Genomic DNA, 20,683 nt, shown 5'->3' with positions numbered 1-20,683 from the left:
GATTCCTTTAGCTCTGCCAGCTTGGCAACATGCCTTTCATTATTCCCACTGAAAACTGCGAACTCTGGGGCTAGGGATGTGGCTCAAGCGGTAGCGCACTCGCCTGGCATGCGTGGGGGCCAGGTTCGATCCTCAGCACCACATACAAACAAAGATGTTGTGTCCGCCGAAAACTAAAAACAAAATAAAAATATCAAAAAAATTCTCTCTTTCTCTCTCTCACTCTTTCTAAAAAAAAACCAAACTGCGAACTCTGTCTCAGTCTTGTCAACCACGTGATCTGTGGTAAGGGCTAGAACCTGCATAAGGATGGGGCAATGCACAGCCACAGAACCATGGCAGATTCTACCCTGGGCCAGGGACGCTGACACTGGGTGCCCAGGGCTCCATCTCAAGAGGACATGTGCCAACTTTCCATTTTAACTATGAGAATCAAAACACAGATAAAACATGAGTGAATTAGGAATACAGAAGAGCATAAATGTTCATCCCAGCATGATGGGAAAGAGGAGGGAGCTGGGAACTCTGAAAGGCTGGTGTCCAGAGATACCACCAGCAAACAATATGGGCCTGAAGCAGATAAAACCACCAACAGGACATCATCTGTGGGCTGCTAAGGAGGGATGAAAGACACTATCACACCAGCAACAGAGACCTGGGGCAAGAGGGGAATGGGCCAGCAAGGGGTGGGAGAAGACATCTCATCCATGATGGGTCAAGAGAAAATAATTTAAATTGATCAGTCTATAAAGGTGATATAAAAAGACAATACAGTAGTATGAAAATAAAATACAATGCATAGCTAAAAGTGAGAAAGGGAGGAATAAGAGTTGATTTCATCATAACTCTTCTATTTTTTAAAAATCTCTAACCATAGATGCCATTACCCTGGTAAAAAGCGTAACTGAGTGAGGAAAGACAGGCAATCACCCTTCCACACACACACCTGTGCACTGCTCGATGTCGGCCAGTCTCCACATGGTGAGTTTCTCAGTGTGGTCAGGCTGGCTGGGGTAGCCGGGAGCTGGCCGGATCCCCTCATACCGGAGCTTGCGCAGATCTGGGACGCTTAGCTGCTCACTGCTGCAGTAGGCCCAGAATTCTCTGCGAACCCTCTCATGCAGCTCCTCTGCAAAGGCCTAGGAACCAGAGCAGAGGCACGCTCAGGCAGTGGCAGGAGCGTGTAGCATGCCAGCAACCTCCCTCCTGGTCAAAGCCACATGGAACAGCCTCCCTCGGCAGGCCCACAACCCAGGTGAAGTTGCCAAGAGGGGACAGGCTGCGTTCTTGAGAGTTTATCCTTTCATTAGCTACTCTGCTGCTCTACAGCAACCTGAACCTGGACTCGGAGTGTCATGTTTAATGATCTGAGAATTCCAAGATTTTTAATACTAATATTCTCTGAAGGTCAGTCTACAGTACCACTCCCAGAAAGAGCAGCAGAGACCACACAGCTGCGTTCCTCCATGGCTCACCACAGGGAAATGGGGCAGGCTCTCCCCACAGCCTTGGCTGCCCTATCCCATATAACAAGATGAAGAATCTATAGAAGATACGAACATCAGAAGGGGTTCTAAAACAAACATGTTTTGTTTTGCAGCAGCAGGGGGTATCAGGGATCAAACCCAGAGGCACTCAACCTCTGAGCCCCATCCCCAGCCCTATTTTGTATTTTATTTAGAGACAGGGTCTCACTGAGGTGCTTCGTGCCTCATGGTTGCTGAGGCTGGCTTTGCACACGCAATCCTCCTGCCTCAGCCTCCCCAGCCACTAGGATTACAGATGTGCGCCACCACACCTAATCTGGTTTTTAATTCTGGGGGGTTTTCAGAAAAACATCACACCACAGCAAGCAAAGGAGGCATCAGACATAAGGCAAGAGGTCAAGGTTCTAAGGCAATGGCTAACTACAGCACCACTGAAGGTTTTCCTTTGCCTGAAGGATGATACGTGAAAACTACTTAAGGATTCGTGATTTCTAAAACATGTTGTAATGTTAAAGCCAGCACAGCATATGAATCAAGGAAAAAAAGAGTGGTTTTAATAGTGGTATCTTTCTGATACTGTTGTGGTTATCTCACCCAGCTGGACTCCACTTCAGTGCCCAGTACACTACCGTTGCCTTACCTCTGCCAGCCGATCCCCCAGAGCCTTGACCATGATGCTGCTGTAGTCATCGCCCTGGTCCTCATAGGCCTTGCTCAGCTCTTCCACCCCAAAACATGCAACAGCAAACAGGCCCAGATAGTCCCGGATCCCAGAATGCAGAGGAGCGATGAAGTCCGAGAGGCACTGGTACGAGTCTGTGCTGGCAGAGTCCTTCTCAGCCTTAAAACCCAAGCAGCAGGAATAGAGGTTATTAGCATGGATCTGGCACCAGGACTGGCACAGAGGAAAGCAACTGGGGATCTTCAAATAATTAAGCTTCGTAGCACAGGGATGTTACCTATTTTGCTCACTATTAAACCTGTGGCACTTAGAACAGTACCTGACATAGTGAGTATTCAATGAATATTTGATGAATAAACAAATTGCTGTGGTTTGAGTGTATGCCTCAAAAAGTTCATGTGTGTAATTCCTCAAAGTGGCAATGTAGGGAGATGGGGCCTGGTGGGAGGTATCTGGATTCTTATAAATGTACTACTATCTTTCTTACAGGAATGGTAAACTATGGCTGGAGTTCAACCATCTTTTCTTTTGTGTGTGTGTGTGTGTGTGTGTGTGTTGTGCCCTCTCCCCATTTCTGCCACGTTATGAAGCAGTACATGACCTTTACCAGAAGTGGCTACATAGCTTGAACTTCCCAGCCTCCAAAATATAAACAGAAATAAATTTTTCTTAATAAATTATCAGTCTCATGTATTCTGTCATAGCAACAGAAAATGGAATAGGACACAAGTAAAATAAGATTTTAAAAACCCACTTATTTGTTCACTCACACACTGACTGCACTGTGCTAAGAACCAGAATCTTAAACAAGCATACAAAAAAAAAAAAAAAAAAAAAAGTCCCCCCCCTTTTTGTTTTGTTTTATTGCTGGACTGGACTGGAGATTGAACCCAGGGCCCTCTACACTGAGCTACATCCCCAACCCTACTTATGTTAATGCAAGGTCTTACCAAATTGCAGAGGCTAGCCTCAAACTTCCAATATTCCTACTTCAGCTTCCTAAATAATGTGCACATGCCACTGCACCCAGCTTGTCCTCAATGTATTTTTAATCCAGATCAACATTAAGTCCTGGTGCTATGTTTGCATGGGGACCACTAGATGTATAAGCTCCACAAACATCATCAGATGTGGTTCAGCAAACTATTAGGGTCAACATTATATTGGCCATGCGCTGTCTGCCACAGGGGACACTGCAGGAGACAGCTGGGTCACCCCAGGACAGTCTGAAACCAAAGAGCTCAGTTGGGTTTGCTTGTGACTCTCCTCATAGCCCAGGTGCCTATCCTTGCCCATTTTCCACTCTCACCTGATGACTGACTCTCCCAGGTATTAAGGTGACAACTAAGGTCTTATGAACATTACATAGTCAATAAATAACTGAAGAGACAAACAGGTTGCAACGAATATTAACTAACATTAACCACACGCTCGCTAGATGCCATTCTTTATATGAACTGCTAATTTAACTCTCTAAACAGCCTAGGGAAGTGACACTACTGGCTCCACCTCACAGGTAAGACATCTGAGGCTCAGAGAACTTGGTCAACCAGCCCAGGCTCAGAAGAGTCAGGGCCAGGGGCCGGGTACCAACGCTCCCTTGGTACCATCCACAGATGCTCCTGTATACGTGGTATAGCTTGTGACTGATCAATTAATCCATGAGTAGCCACTCAGAAGCTTCACAAGCTATCTGCCAGCCATGAAAGCAGGTACAGCCTGACCCTGGGCAGAAAATCAGCCAGTGCTGCAGGCAAGATGGTGACTAAACTCCTCAGCAGGGGCCGGGGTTGTGGCTCAGGAAGCCATGCTTCCTGTCCACCTGCAGACACTTCTGCTGGTGCCCAAGAGGCCTTGCCAGGTCTACCCGTACTGCGCCTTCTCCTGCCATCCTCACAGGTGCTGTGGGCCTGGGCCCATGGAGGATGAGGTGGAGCAGATGCTATCATTTATACAAAGCTCGGATTTAATTCACAGTAATGTTGTAGTTTAGTGACTGAACCCAAAAGTAACAGCAGTGTGTTCACTGTCCCTACGCCCTTCGTACCTGTTGCCTCAACCCATGAAAGGTGGCTATGGGCTCCGCAGCCTGAGGCACCACACCCTCTGCATACAGATGGATGTCGTCCTGGACACTCTGCGCTGGCCAGAACCCAACCACACCCCTGGCCTGGAGCTTTCTTTGACCAATCAGTGCGTTCAGCATACTCTGGGCATCATCATATACCTTTCTGGCCTCTTCACCTATTAGGAAAATACAGAAAGAAATCACTTAAAGATGCCAACAGTAACCAGTAAGGAATGCTTGTTTTAAAAACCACTACCCCTGGGCCGGTTTCCCCTTCACTTATCCTCACTCCCCTCTAAGCCTTCTGGTATTGGCCACCAGCACAGCTAAAAGGAAGCAGCCGGGGCTGATGGTTCCCGTGAAACACAGCTCCCAGTCTGCCTCCCCCAGCTCAAGCCACTTGCATTTTTCCATTTCACAAAAAGCTGAGAGCCAAAGCTATGGCAGCCCAAAGCAGTCTATCAGAGGGCAAGAAAAGCAGGCTGAATCCCAGGCTCCCTGATATTTCTGTGCCCCCATGACTCCCCTGGTTCCACAGTGATCTTAAGGTGTGGGACAGGGTAAGGAGGGAGGAGTGGCTCCAAATGCTCCTATGTGGCCTCAGTGCTGTGCCTGCACAGGGGAGCCAGGCCCCAGAACACCCTCCCTTGGTTTCTGCATCTGTAACACTGAGGTCCCAGGCCCATGCTGGGGCCAGTCCTACAGCCCCATGACTGCTTACCTGTGAGGCTGAGGGGCAGCACAGTGAGAAGCCCCTGCCAACCATCACCCTCCTGGCTACCTGGGAGCTGCTGAGTCTCAGCATCTTAACACATGTGCCCAGGACCTCTCCAACAAACTGGCAAAGGCTGGCTTCTCAACTCTTCCCAAAACTCACCTCATATTTCTGAGTCCACCCTCACTGAGTCTCACTCTGATCTGGCCATTTCCTAACTCTGGCTCTGCACTGTGAACCCTTGTGTCGAGGGTAGGTTTGGGGGTGAGGCTAGTTGTGAGAGCTGGGGCTAAATTTATCAACTCACCCATTCTCTAGTTTATCACCCCCAATCCCTCTCTGCTCCCTAATGCTCTGGGCACAGTGGGCTCCTGGCAGTTCCCCACACAGGACACCTGTCTGAGCCTTCTCAGATCTGCCTCCTCTGCCTGGAATGCCCTTTACTTCAGTGCCACCTCACATCCCCAGGCCCAGCCTCAGTAAATCCCACTTCCAAAAAACAGTTCGAATACTGCCTCATCCAGGAAGCCTGGTCTGAGCTCCCCATCTGAGCTCTAGCTCTTCCTGGGTCTGCAGGACCCGCAGGAGTAGTGTAGCACTTCCAGTATTCTCAGCTGTCCCAGTGAGTCAGGTACTGGATGGCAGGATTAACTGTCTCCTTCTGTTTATCCCTAGTGCCCAGCACAGAGTCCAGCATGTAAAAGATGTCAATAAACATTTATCGAAAGGGTGAATAAATGAAACACCAAATTTAGTCTCTGTAATAGGACTGACCACGCAATTTAAAAACCATCTGAAAGTTAAGCAAGTTAACAAAATGAAAGCAGCTACACTCTGCATAATTCAAATACATGGCTTACCAAATACTCCTGCCTTCAAAGTCATAATACTACATCTTAAATATCAGGCAGTAACACAAGACCTACTGAACTAACCTACTGTTTTGTCGTTAAATATCTTGGGAAAGCCTCGATTCGGGTACTTGCCACGGAGCTGCCAGACATCAAAGAAAGGCTTCCAGTCAATGTAGTCCACCAGCTTCTGCAGGTCATAGTCTTCAAAGACCCGGGTCCCGATAAACATGGGCTTCACTACAGGAGGGAAACACAGCGGGCAACTCTGGTGCAGGCTGAGTCCCTTGCGCGGGCGCAGAGCCTAGAGGCCTGTTTCCCTGAGCCTCATTCTGCGGGCTTCCACGCTCTGCCTCCTGCCAGTCACCCGTAGGAGTTTTCATACAAAGAGGGGAACTTTAAATTACCCTGGGGAAGGAGTCATTCTGCACTAAACCTTAAATAAAACAATTCTTCCCATGCTATTTCCACCACCCTGGAAACACTGCCCTCAGCCCTCCATTCCCACCCCAGGAAAAAGGAGGATTTGTGTCAATTTCCCCTTATACAAATGAAAACAATACAAAATAAAGACCACCAGGGGTGGGGTACAGCCCACTGGTAGAGGGCTTGCCTAGTATGTGCAAGGCCCTGGGTTTCATTCCCAGGTCCACAAAGTAAATAATAAACAAAGGCCACAGAAAAACAAAGATAGTAAGCTACTTGTATATAAAGTCTGCAACGATGAAACAAGTCAGTACTGCCTGCTAACACATATGCACAAAGTATAAGGACATGTACAGAAATGAAATCCCAAATTCAGCATTGTGGTTATTTCCACAGGGGAGGAAGGGACACAGGGCACTATGTCCTATTTATACAGGACAATCTCTTCTTATAAACACCCATTATGTCAGTTTGTTTGGTAACAAGTCATACAGTCCCCTTAGGGGTTGCATGACTACTACCCCCATTCTCCTGATTACAGTGGCCTCTTTCCAGGGAGGCAGGGAAGAACTTCTGCTGCAGAGTCAGAGGACAGGCTTACTCTCGATCAACCTGGTCACCCAGAGATCAAGAGTTGCCCCAAACTCTACCACCCAGGCCCTTGAGAGGAAACTTTCCTTTCTTCCTGTAGCTCCTGAAACGCTACGCTGTCCTCACAACATTTCTGGGGTTATGTTAGGGCCCCACATCTTGGACAGCAGGTCAGAGCCCTGTAAAATGGCCACTTGGAGAGTGTCCCTATTGCTGTCAGGAACAGTGGGACCTCCCGGGACTATTTCTATCAAAGCATGTTTGGAATGCCTGACAGACCTGCCCTAGGGCTATTAGCCCCACTTCGCAGTGAGACAAAAGGCAAAATGTTACAGCAGGGACTACACAGCAATGGATCTGTTTGCTCCAAGGTTCTTACATGTGTCACATTAGCCTCACAGGACTTCCTTTCTACACCCTGGAAACTGTCAGATATGGAAGACAGACACTCAAGGTCACTCAGAGAAACAGCCAGCAGCGAGCTGGCATTGAGAACCCCCCCTCCTCCCAATCTGGCATTCTTTCCACCAAACTACACTCAGCAGGAATGAAATTAGAACCAAGCACACCTACATTTCCAATTTAATCCTCTCAACTCTGCTGAGCATGTGTACAACACAGATGTCATGAGCACTGAAAGCTGATCTGAGATATTACTTGGAACTATGACTTCAACTAACACAACCCCTGCTCACCCTGCCTGGGTTTGCATTTGTAGCTCAAGCCTCTCTAAGCCTGTCAAACACCTCATACATTCTATTCCCTTGGGAACACCTATGTGAGCAAGAAGGTAGCTAGGAAAAAAACAAAAGGAAGAAACCAAATGAAACAGAAAGAAAGGGAAGCATCCAGATAAATACAAGGTGAGCAAGAAATAGGGGCTGAAGCTTTGCTGCACTGTTTCAAGACCTGAGAGTATAAAGGAGTTTTCTATTTCAGACCTTCCCCACCTGTCCTTGGGCCTGCTCAAGACACAGGTCAGGCTGAGGGACAACCACTCAAGCACAGCTCAGAGAAGGCACAGTCCTGCAGCTCCCTGAACACTTAAGAGACAAATCCAAACTGGAATCCTAGGAACCTTTCAATTATTCCCTGAAACTCAGTTTCTTCTGTCAAAATGGAGTCCACACCCATGCTCACTACAGAGCTGTCTGAACTTCACCTCAGGACAGTGTCTAGCAGACGACAGGTTTTCCTTAAATACTGCCTGTTTACTTTCTTGTCAGTCACCAGGGCCACTTGTTATTATGCACAACTGAGAGTCACTAGCTGCTGGTTTCATTCTGTAGCCACAAAATTGCAAACATCTCCTCAGCATATTGTCAGTTATCACACCCAGCTATCTCCACACAGACCTGGGTGAGGTTCCATCAACCAGTCAATATGGAAACCATTTTTTCTGGCTTGACTTAAGGGTAAGTATTTCCTCTCCTGTTGGGGGGAAAAAATAAAGTTATTTAGGCTGAGACTGTTACTTCTTCCACATCTACTATAAACACATGACCAAGAAAGTACAGAATCTTTGCAAGAAAATGAATGCCATTTAGTGAAAATCCTTATCCTAAAAAGGTTCTCCTCTTCTATCCAACATGGCTTCAGACACTGGAACAGGAGCAGAAAAAACTAATAACTTTCTCTTAGCTACAGATATGTAATTATAAGGCTACCCTGCAGCCCCAACAGTCTTGCATGCCAGTGCCTTCAGAATACCTGAGGCCTATCATCAACCACCCAGGGGACCAGAAGGTAAAACCAAGGAACTGTCACTGTGGACAAACCTAAGGGGAAAGAAAAAGCCACTCACAGTGAGCCAGGCTTGCTGGCAACTCAAAAACCAATCCACGTCCATTCTTCATGCAGTCTGTTAACTGATTCACTTCCCTAACAACTCCCAATGCCACTCCCCCAACCAAAATCCCAGAAGCAAATAACCAGGAGGAAATACCCCAAAGATTTCAAAAGAGTAATTATAGATTCCCTGACAGAGGGCAGGACAGTTACTGACACAGTTCTGCACAGTCAGGGTGAGTTCATCAGGGAAAGAGGCTCAGGAAGGTCCTGGCTAACACCTCCATTTTCCTTCACTATTCCCTCACAGCAGAGCTCTATGGGTAGTGTGCAGCTCCTATTTGCTGGCAGGTATGAGCTCATATTAATTCATTCTCATAACTCTGGCATCTAGCACAGCACCGACCACCTGTGGGGGACCCAGCACGTTTGCCTCAATAGATTAAGGTTCATTTTAATATAACCAAAAGTGCTTGGGAACTTAAGACAATAGAGAACTCTGATTTGAATTACAAAGCAGGACTTCTCTGAAAGGACCCTAACTAAGCCTTTTCCTTCCTTAAAGTAAAGGAAGATTACCACAAGATCACCTTATTGCCCAAACAAATAAAATCCTGTTTCTGTCATTTACCTTGAGATTCTCATAATGGTCCTGTCTAATATCTTCATATTCTTCCATGATTTCTTCGAAGAATTCATCTTTTAGATTTTCATCTAACAGTTGAGAACACTGAAATGCAAAATAAAGTCAGTAACCAGAGAACAGCAAACAATAAAAACTCTGGAGACACCTCCCTAAGAAAGGCTCCCCTAACAACGTTCTCTCTCACTTGGCCAACTGTGTTCACTCCTGCCCAGGTGTGCAGTACCAGGTGAACTCAGTGAGCTTTAGGTACAAAATCCTGTACATGCCAAAGAAAGTCCTAATCCTGGACTCCTCCCCTGTAGATAAGCTCTAAGCCCCTGGGATATCCTGCCTGATAAGAGTGTCATTGTATACCTGGGCTTTGGGCCTTGCCAGAGTTGATACCAACAATATCATTTATGGTGAGGGTTGTGGTTCAGGCTGTATCTGTTTGACCTTAGAAGGGTTGAAGACTAAGCTGCTAAGACACGTGGGCCTATGTGACAAGTCAGCAAGGTCTGAGTAAGCGTACTCGTTGGCAATGCTCCTTGAAAGCTGACACACATCACTAGTGGAAGAGTTAAGTGCTGTCTGCATGACTCCCTGGGAGACAAACTGAAACTTGTGCCTGTCACCTGCAACACACCTTCTATGCCTTCTGCCTTTGCACATTTTAAGCTATATCTTTCTATGGCAACCACTGTGATCATGAGTATACAGTGTTTCTGAGACCTCCAAGTCCTTTTGGTGAATCACTGAATTTGAAGGTGATCTTAGGGATCGGGAGACAGTGGGTTCAGTACCTTCTTCAGTGCTTCAAATACACCCAGATCACCCACAGGCTTTTAATACCTGGTCACATCTACTTCCCTTATAGAAGTAGATTCCTTGAGAACCAAGAGCATGTCAACCACCTCTGCACCCCTGATGCCTCACTTACATCTGGAGCATACAAGGTATGCCCTTATGATGTGTTTAAGAATGAGGCTAACCTTCATGCTCAACTGGGAGCTTTTACTAAGATATGAAAGAAAAATGATAATCTAAGAAAATGTGAAATTACTCATTAAATTATAAAACCAAGATAAGCTAAAAATTATTTGTGATTATGACTATCAAGCTAATAGAAGACTAGCTTTCACAATAGCTCAAAATAACATTATAAAGAAAGAAGAACTGCTAATGATTATATCAGTAGAAAACCACAGCACTATCCCTCCCTCATTCTCTAGCAGGATTTTCTCACACACAAAAAGACAAGGAAGTTCAGCATCTTCATCTAAAATTACACAACTTAAAACTGGATGATGGCTGATGTGCCTCCCAGTTTAAAAGTCTGTAAACTATGGGATTCCCTAAGTATCTCTATTAACAATCCCATCACCTATGGGATAGTTAAAAAAAAAAAAAAATCACTTCGTTAAGAAATATAATCAGAACCCACTTGAATCAAAGTGTGGAATATGATATGTCAAGAAATTTGTAATGTTTTGAACAACCCACAATAAAAAATTAAAAATAAAAAAAAAAGAAAAAAGAAATATAATCAGAAAAGACCATTGTGGCCTAAAAAATAGTTTCCCAAATGAAGTATTTCACTGCCTTACACAAACTCATCCCCGCAGAGTTCTCACTTAGGAAACCCAGTGAGGCAAATGAAAACAAGAGAGCGATGCACACCTCAGCTCCCCAAGTACAAGGAACCAACATCTTAACAGTGCTGCATTCTGCTAAATCATGTACCCTGAGACCCATCTCTGGATTTTTCTAACATGCAGAGCATTTATAATCCCCTGGCACAGGTGCTAGCTGGTAGCCAGAATCTACTACTACAGTTTGCTGGCACCTTCCATATTTCAGAGAACCCCCTGCTCCCAGTGGCCCTTCCTGCCCAGTATGACTTGTTGACTAAAGAAACAAACTCAGCCAGGCATAGTGGCACACCCCTAAAATAATCTTAGCGACTCAGAAATGTGGGGCAAGAGGAACACAAGTCCAAGGCCAGCCTGGGCAACTTAAAACAAAAAAGGATTAGGGATGTAAGCTCAGTAGTATAGTACCCTTGGATTCAATCCTTACTTGAAAGAAAGGAAGAAAGGAAGGGAGGGAGGGAGGGAGGGAGGGAGGGAGGGAAGGGTGATGGAGGAAGGGGGAGGCACATAAGGGAAGGAAAAAGTTCATAGCCAACGTGCTGCTAATCTAGCAATCTGAGGTCTATCAGATGTTTCATGCTAACCACTAAGACATATCACAACTTTTATTTACCTCCATTTGTTTTTTACTTTTTATGGTAATACTTGTACAATGGAAGAAAGTAAGTTGAAATTTTTAAATATAATTTAAAAAGAACTAACTTTACCCTTCTTAAAGAAAGGAAAGAAAGCAAAGGGAATCCTCAGGCCTGACTGTAATATTTGCTACATCTTTAAATCTTTCAAATGCACAAGATAGCTACTAAAGCATGGCGCTGTCCAACGTTCATTCCATTTAGAGCAAAAGAACCTGAGCCAAAAACCATCCAAAACAAAACCTATCACTGGCTCCTAGAAAGAGTCACTAGCAGTTATCCAAATGACCTACCATAGGACATATGTTGAGTCACCTGGAAGAGTGGTCAATTCGTTGTACATGAGGAGAGCTAAGCATAGCTGGAAACCCCAGCCCAGGGAGTGCACTGCCATGAATACAAGGCCTGCCCACTCCTTATCTCCCCTGCCTGGCTCCCAGCAAGGCCTTGTTTGAAGGAGTCTGTCCTCCAGACCTAGACTCAAGGGCCAACACCCCCCAACACACACCCACCTGCAGGGCAAGCACTGAGCATTCAAGCTGGTCCAACAGCCTTATCCCCAGATGGAAAATGTTCAGCACCATTCACAGTACTTGCAAATAGCCAACAGAGCTTAAAAATGTGAACACTGGTCATTAAACTGGATTTAATATAAGCTCTGAAGAAACATGATCCGAAATTAAGACACAAACATTGTTTTTAAAATTGAGTTTTAAAACTATAGATTATTTGCACATTTTTCTATGTCAATGAAAAACTTTTTAAAAGGGCAATTTTATGATTTCAGCCTGATTTAATTTTATCCTTTTAAATAAAAAGTTGTTGAATATTTAATGAAAACAGGTTTAATTTAGGACAGTATAAGGAGGATTGCATTCAGTCAGTTCCACACCTGCCATCTGATGGGTATGTGGCCTCAAGAATTACTAATCCCTTCCTTCCCATTTTCTCTTCTCTAAAATGGATAATAAAAGTATCTCCCTTCTGAGCCCACTCTGGAGATTAAATAACCTCTGTGAAGCACTTACTTCATCACCTGGTAGTCCACAAACTTTCAATAATAGCAATTATTGTATAATTTCCATGTAAAAAAAAATTCACAGATCTGAATTTTTTCAGATTCACAGGAATTCCTTCAGAAGATGGCTCAGGAAACGTGGGCACCCTGGTCCAGGTTGCATGATACCACTGGAAGTCCTCCCAAACTACCAGGCCTCCTTGGTGGCATTTCTCCCCTGCCAAGTGTGAAGACTGGCCTACACTGGCAATTGTCAAACCCTGCTCTCCTGATGAGAAACAGGAGTGGGGTGAAGGTCAGAAGGATTACTTGGCTCTTTTCTGTACCACACTGAGTTTCTAGGTCAAACATCACTTATTGGCAAGAATTCTACGGCTCAGAATGAACTTGGAAACTAGTCGGCCACATGGTCTCAGATGCCCTCCAACTGTTGTTTCCTATTATTCAGTAAACACAATGAAACAGGTAATAAGATGGGATCTCTTATTCACTGAAGGAGAAAAGCAGGGAAAGACACTTACACAAGCTGTTTATTATATTTGCTAAGAAAGACAATCTATTATTCTGTGATTTTAATACCTAGTCAATGTTTTTCTGTCCTTGCTTCGGTCAACTGACCCATTCTTGAGTGTTCTTCTATCTGGAAAAAGGTCATTCTTAAAATCCTACATTCTGCTTAACTCTGGCAGTGGTCAAGGCGTGTCTATTCATGTGTGTAAACTGGAAAATTCTGTCTGTCAGCACAGCTGTATAGGTCACAGGAGTCTTGGTGCCATCCCTCTCTATCTGCTGCTCGGCTGTCTTTGAGAACATAGGACATGCTCACCAGGACCTCCTTCCAAAGCAGCAGATGCTCGAGTGGCACACCGTAAGCCCTAGACTGTTTCTTTAGCAGAACTGGGCAAAAATAAAAGGTCCTGGGCACTCCCCCTGGCTCTTACTGCTTCCTTTGTCCTCTCTTTGAAACATACGTGAAATGAAAAGGAAAGCCCGACACGTACCACCACCACACTCTTGGATGCATCCAGGACGTGGATCACAGGTGCGCTGTATCTTGGAGCTATTTTAACTGCTGTGTGGGTTCTGAAAAGAAGGGTCAGGAAGAAAAGCACATCCATCAGTACTGACAGTTCCTACACAACTCCTGTTCAGAACCATTAGAGATAATGTCTTTCAACAGTGTTTTCCAGAGAAAGATTTCAAGGTACTTACTTACAAATATTTAATTTCAAATTTTCCTTGTGAAACAAGAATGACTTTTTCCTATCCTAAGATGGGGAGAAATGACATGAATGAATAGGCTCAGGTTACAAAGAAGTCTGTGACCAAATGAAAAAGACCTTGTCCTCAGCTTCTGCCAACAAGGGCCGAGCCCCTGGCCTGGCTCTTCGTCAGCCTGTGTGAACCAAAAAGCAGCAGTCCCAGGCCACTGCATTTTGATGTCATCAAGGTCGAGCTACCTCCCTTTCTTCAAATGAGCCAGGCATCCAGCCAAGGTACCTGCAGAACCAGGAACCAGGCAAAGGACACAAGACACACTGCCTAGCTGCTGCCACCTCTGTGTGACCAGCATCAATACCCCATGGTCCCAGTCCCACCTGTAGTTGTAGAAAGGAACCCTAGTCCCAAAATTCAACACAAAATAAACAAATGTACAAGCAACAAATTTTGTACTAAGATTGATTCAGCCCCAAATCCCTGCTGTCAAACTTGAAAATGTTGGTACTGGGAAACAACAATTAATCCTTAAAATTACCTAATTAACTAAAATGCAAAACAAATTGCTCTCTGATTGCTTGATGTTTAGCACAGGCTGCATATTTGCTGTTTCATTCTAGAACACACTAAATTCATATGAGAATTGGAAACACATGTAGCTTCCCTAGCCTCCCTACAGAGCTTGCAGAGGCTAGGAACCCATCAGATGGTGGCAGCCGCACCCTGGAGCTTCCTGCTCTTCCCTGGTACCCTGAAGCAGCACACTCACCCAAGTCAGGAGGTTTCACATTCTTTTCCTCAATTAAAGTGCATTTTTGTTTGGAATGTTGTCCAGAATATGCTATTATATGAGAAAGAAACCAACTAATAGAACACAAAATTTATGCAATTCCATTTTTAAAAAACACAAATACCACAGTCAACCTGCCCCAACCAACCAACCAGATAGCTAAGATTCTGAGTACTGAGAAAACTACAAAGGGGCACACACCAAGTGTCCACACAAGGAAAAGGTGGGAATGAAGGGGCAGGGAGAGACTGGATTTTACTTCACAGCCTCTTTAATTGTTGACATGTTCTCATGAGGGGATTACTGAAGTAATTTTTAAAGACCTGGAGAGTATTATTATATTAAAGGTGTAATAAGTATACATATTTTTATAGGCTTCTCTGGGAAGGCACTCAGCACCCATGCACAGTGAGACAGGACCAACAATCCCACACCTGTTCTTGCTTTCTAAGAACATCTCCATTTGTAAATGAGAAGCAAAAAACTAAAGCCTTAGGCCACAAGAATTGAACTATACGAACTATACGGGGGTCCCTTCCAGCAACAAGCCGGCTGTTGCAACATAGCTTTTGTGCTAGGAGGCAGGGCACAGGGCAGCGGAGGCAGCCAAACCCTGGAATGAACTCCACAGCCTCCTGTGTCTTAGTCTTGTGCCTAAGGGTGCACTCAGGCAACAAAGGTTTGAAGACATCTTGAGTATTCTGCCAAGGGGAGGATTTTCAAACAGTAGAAAAAGTTATTTTTAAAAAGCTGCTCCAGTTTCAAAACAGACTACAACTGAGACTAACCTTGCTTCCTCCCCTTCAGTTGGCAAGCTCCCTGAATGCATGAAAATACTTCTCTACATTCTGCTTGACATACGTATCCTGCAAGAAAGTGTTACTTTAAGCCTGGTAACACTCGACAGACTTTTCCTTAGAGAAAACAAGTACGACTTTTAAGTTTTAAGCATCCAAGGGTCCTCAGTCAATTTGAGCCCACTCTCTCTTTGATGAGCTTCTGGACAGAGAATAAACCCTGAATTCTACCATTAATAAATAAAAAAAAGCAAAGTGCTGCTTTCCAACATAAAAATGGCAAGGCTACATGATCGAAGGCATGACATTTGAACTTGCTTAGCCACTAAGAGTACTTCCTGTTTCCTTATAAAATAATTTGACATCAATTCCACTTTTTTTCCCCACAAGCTTCTCTACCTAGAAGAAGCCGTCCTTCTAAAGCCTGACAAGATGCAAAACACCAGAATCTCCCTGCCCCTTCTGCCCCTTCCTGCACACCAAGAGCACAGTACTAGATGCTAAGGTGGACTCTCAAATTCTGTCTCTGCCAAATCATTCAAGACTACCAGGATCCAACAGGTCTTCTCCAATGTTTGCAAATGTTTAAAATTCAATGACAAAAATGAGAAAATAAAGACAAGGAGATTAAGATGGGATGGAGTGATATTAGCATATAAATCTATTCCATAAAATCCTAAACACACATCTAAATTCTAAGCTTCTATATGGTCAGTGCACAGAGAAAAATAAAAGCACTTATGTGTGATTTAGCACATGACTTTCTAGCAATTAAACACACATACACACACACTCAGAAAATTATCTCTACCTTAGAGCAATGTGACTTCCTCTTGAATTCTCCAAGCTACACAAACAATAATTGAAAAAGACATTTTGCAGTAATTAGCTAAAATTTTGTTAAAATGTGAAAGCTAACTGCCACAACATATACCCTTTGGAAGTCCTGCTTTTAAGAGGACCAGATTTGCAATAAGTTTTCTATTCTTTTTATAACAACAGGTTAAAAAGACTACTCCAAGTATATTTCCACTCATCTTTGACCCCAAATGAGTAACCGCCTTTCAGCCTCTGGACAGCCTTAACCCCCAGTCAAGTGTCTAGTTCTGTTCATGCTACCATAAGCCACTGGGGCTTAGAAAAGCTGTGAACTTATATCTCTTCAGAGATCTGTCCTAGTAAAAATCTGCAAGTCCTGGGGCTGGGATTGTGGCTCAGCGGTAGATCGCTCATCTAGCAAGTGCGAGGCCCTGGGTTCGATCTCAACACCACATAAAAATAAAATAAATACAATAAAGATATTGTGTCCAGTTACAGCTAAAAAATAAATTTAAAAAAAAATCTGTAAGTCTTGAGCTATTATCTATACAACTGCAGCTAGCAAAGGCAAGAACTAACCCTGATAAGCCCTCAACAGGTCTGAGGAGGAAATAACCAGGGGTCTGCGAGAGGCTTCTGAGACATTCAGGCTCCTGAATGCTCTGTAGGCCAAGCAGCCTAAGAGAAAATGATTCTATTCAGACATCAATGGCATTAACTGTAAATGAAAATAATGAAAAATCAGATCTCATAAACATTAAAAACTTTTATGATCCAAAGACTCCACTAAAACAGCAAAAGGCAAGCAAGACTGGAAGAATCTACTTGCTGTATTTCTGATAAAGGGCTTATAGCCTAAAACAGTATGAATAAGGCAGAATATTCAACTTAAAAAAAAAAAACTTAAAGAGTATATGTTCAATATACACAGAAAGGGTGTGTTAGCATCACTAATCAGCAAAGAAATGTAAATGAAAAACATATCAAGAATTACTGCCTGGAAATAGTCAATGAAGATGGTTGTACACTGTCCTGGGATCTAGTTCTTCTCTTCTGGGCAGAAGCACACACAGATATACTAAAACTCAGTTGCAAAAATGTTACAGCAGCATTGTTTGTGAGAACTCCAAACTGGAAAAACCCAAACGTCTACGAACAGAGGCATGGATGTCTGAATCATAGTACATGATACAATGAAATGGGGGCAAAAAACCTCTAAAACTGGGTTGGGGGTTGTGGCTCAGTGGCAGAGCACTTGCTTTGCACAGGTGAGGCACTGGGTTTGATCCTCAGCACCACATAAAAATAAATGAACAAAATAAAGATATTGTGTCCATGTATAACTAAAAAAATTCTCTAAAATTATTTTAACAACAATGTTGGGCCTTCATACACAGTACTGTTCCATTTTATATAAAGTAAAAATGCAGGCAAAACCAACCTACAGGGATAGAAGGCAGAAGAGTGGTTACCTCTGTTGCAAAAGATGCCAGGATAAGTAACCCAGTGAGGCTGCTAGGTACCAATGACATTCTATTTCTTGATTTGGAGGTGGTTACATAGATGGATTCGCTTTTGCAAACACTCATCAAGTCACACACCTGTATGACTTGCATACATTCTGTGTGATTGTTACACTTCAGTAGAAGTGCTTATTCAAACAGGAGAGCTCAGTGAAGCCAGACTCCAGGTCTGTGACCTGATCCACAGTCACTATTCAGATGGGAAGATGAACTGGGAATTTTCCATGGAAGCTCAAGGATGCTACATGAGAACCTTCTTTTCAAAGGTTGCTCCAGGCCCACAATGGAGAAGAGGAATGTCTCCCAGACTTTTATATTCCAAATAAAGTTCCAGAGACTTCAAAGAACATGGAAGAGAAGAAAACCAGAAAAGAGAGAGTTTATGGAGAAACAAGGCACTAGAAAGTTGGAAGAAACCTTGTGAGGTCATGATATCCAGCTTTCTACCTTCAAATATTGGCAGACAATTAGAATAGATAGTGAATGATTTCCCATGTCACCATTTGTGCATCAGGATATAACTGTAAAGAGCCACCAATGATTCTAATTTTGCCATCAATGATGAATCCCAAGAAGCCAGTCCTGTTGTTCTGAAGGTTTTTTCATAATAAAACAGACTATTGATCAAGTTCTAATCCGTACAAGTATCAAATTCCTGATATTAAGCTTCTAAGAAGTTATTATAAAGAAATTTTAATTTTGAAACCATTGTCATATCAATATAAGTGGCAATACCCTTTAATACATCTGCCCAATTAAGTATTTATCCCATTTTACAACTATGGTTTTAAAGGTCTTTCATCCTCATCACAGTCCAGAGATCCCCTCACTGTTCTTGTGCTCAGCTTTCATTCATTACACAGGACCAAGCTCATCAAAACCCCAGTTAGCGATGGCTGGTCATATTCTTTGACAATAATTCTGCCACTTAGTCTAGCAGATAAATCATCTGTGGCAAAACAAACCCAGTTTTCTAATATGAACAATGACTATCAAACTATAGAATCTTTCAAATACGAAGAGTCCTTAATTGAACAAAAGACGCTGTGGCTACCCATAAAAATGATCCACTCATATTATACATGGTATGATGGTTAATTTTATGTATAACTTGGAAGGCCATAGTATCCAGTCTCCACTCAGACCACAGTCTAAATGTTGCTGTGGACGTATTTTTTAGATATGATGAACATTTTACTCAGTAGATCCTGAGTTAAGCAAGTTACCATTCATAATGTGCATGGGTCTTATTGATTCGGTAGAAGGCTTTCATATAAAGAACTAAGGAACCTCTCTACTTTCTGCCCCTTCTCCACAAAGAAGAAATTCTGCCTTGTCTGTCTTCAGACTCAAACCTGCAACATCAACTCTTGCCTGGGTCTTCAGCCTGCAGATTTCAGACCTATCAACTTCCACGGTCACATGGGCCAATTCCTTGAAATACATTTCTCGCTCTTTCTAAGGATCTCTTGAATACTTATGACAGACCACAATTATATTTTTGTACCAGAAAAACAAACTGCATACATCAAGTTTAATGCTGCAGCTTGATGTAAACAGTTGTGCAACATAAGGAATGTTGCAAAAAAGTCTCCTATCCAAAATTAACACATCTCTGAATAAATCACACAATCAAGACCCCAAGAAAATACAGTCCATGCAACCAAATGTAAATTTTTCCTCTTTACATCTTTTATCCTAAAAGTTCTCCTTTCATAGATAACTCTCCAAAGTACCCTTTGGTTCTTTCTAGCTAGAAGAATTTTCTAACTCTAAACCACTAGAAGATTAGAGTTTCTTCAATAATTATAAAAACTGTCTCTCTTTAAGACAGAGAGTGGGCAGAAGTTCAAGCAACAACTTTATGCCAAAAAAACACAGTTTGGGCATCCAATTTGATTTCAAGAGAGGTAACAGTTCATTACAATTCTCAGAAACTGAATGTGAAGTGAGAGAATTAAGGAAAAGATAACTGTAATCCAAAGGAACCCCAAAAAAGCAAGGGGTAGGGAGTCTCAAAGTTTCCTATTCATAATGTGCTCTAAAATTGTTCAGGCTCATCAAAGTAAAGACCAGAGAGTTTATGTAATAAGGAGTCAATGTACATGCTTCAGGGGAAAAAAACAGGTTTTAACACTGTTTATGAACACATATTTAGCAAAACTCAAGGCATAAAGCTCATTATTAGGACTTACCTAGAAGTGGTTGCTCCTCCAATCAACAATGGAATCTTTATAGCTAACCTCTCCATTTCCTTGGCAACAAAAATCATTTCACCTAGGGAAGGAGTGATGAGTCCTGACAGGCCAATTATGTCTATGATTTTTAAAAAGAAAGGGAAAAAAAGGACAATGAGGAGGATAAGAGAAAAAAAGGAAAAGTATTAAGACCCATTTTAAAAACTTTATAATACAGACCACAAGACCTAACATGAACTGCCAGTTTCTAATTCTAAGACACCTTTTCTTTCTGGGGGATTTTAATGTATTATTTGCTTTTGGTAGCAAATAAGATTTATAACTTGAAGTATTTGCCACAGTTTTAGGAAGCCATACAACAGAAGATTTTATTTACTTGGTGATTTTTCAGATTCAAACAACACAGTGTTTTATAAAAACAACTATATCCAGAAAAAAAAAAAAATCAAATCCAAGTGTTTGCTTTTAAGAAGCTGGTCTCCATTCCATTTCCAGAGATCAGAAGCAGCTGCCTGGTTGCTCACACACCTCTATCAACTCCCAGTGCAGATGGCCACCCCAGCAGCCCCTTGCAGAAGCTGGACTTGACAGTTTGCATGTCCCTTAGACCCCACATGGAGTGAGCTTTACTACACTGACACACAGACTCTTGGGGAAGTGACACTGAGAGTAATCCCCAAAGGACAGTTGCACAGTACCTGCTTTGTGGTCAAGAGCAGCTTTCAGTATCTTATCGCAGGGAGTCATGACTCCTAAATCAATCACTCTGAGGCACAGAAGTGAGTTGGGGGGGGGGGGGG

The 20,683-nt window shown here is 43.2% G+C and overlaps 1 protein-coding gene across 7 annotated transcripts in view; it reads right to left on the bottom strand.

The window, feature by feature from the left end:
* Mtr (5-methyltetrahydrofolate-homocysteine methyltransferase) overlaps positions 1 to 20,683 on the bottom strand; it is an 89,126-nt gene that overhangs the window by 2,675 nt on the left and 65,768 nt on the right. For 4 of the 7 annotated variants that reach the window (XM_048800403.1, XM_015504354.2, XM_048800404.1 and 1 more), the window contains 9 exons: positions 20,582 to 20,649; positions 19,881 to 20,001; positions 13,540 to 13,621; positions 9,240 to 9,338; positions 8,176 to 8,251; positions 5,888 to 6,043; positions 4,217 to 4,413; positions 2,128 to 2,328; positions 947 to 1,139 (listed from right to left, as the gene is read on the bottom strand). In XM_048800403.1, the coding sequence (XP_048656360.1) occupies positions 947 to 1,139; positions 2,128 to 2,328; positions 4,217 to 4,413; positions 5,888 to 6,043; positions 8,176 to 8,251; positions 9,240 to 9,338; positions 13,540 to 13,621; positions 19,881 to 20,001; positions 20,582 to 20,649 (1,193 nt within the window). Of the gene's footprint in view, positions 1 to 946; positions 1,140 to 2,127; positions 2,329 to 4,216; positions 4,414 to 5,887; positions 8,252 to 9,239; positions 9,339 to 13,539; positions 13,622 to 13,653; positions 16,191 to 19,880; positions 20,002 to 20,581; positions 20,650 to 20,683 lie in introns of those variants that run through there. The other 3 variants (XR_007346519.1, XM_015504353.2, XM_048800405.1) reach the window with 3 other exon arrangements.

The sequence above is a fragment of the Marmota marmota genome, unplaced genomic scaffold (assembly GCF_001458135.2).
Source record: "Marmota marmota marmota unplaced genomic scaffold, marMar, whole genome shotgun sequence".
NCBI classification, from domain to species: domain Eukaryota; kingdom Metazoa; phylum Chordata; class Mammalia; order Rodentia; family Sciuridae; genus Marmota; species Marmota marmota.
The sequence above is the reverse complement of the archived record's forward strand: the minus strand, read 5'-3'. Positions and strand labels throughout refer to the sequence as shown.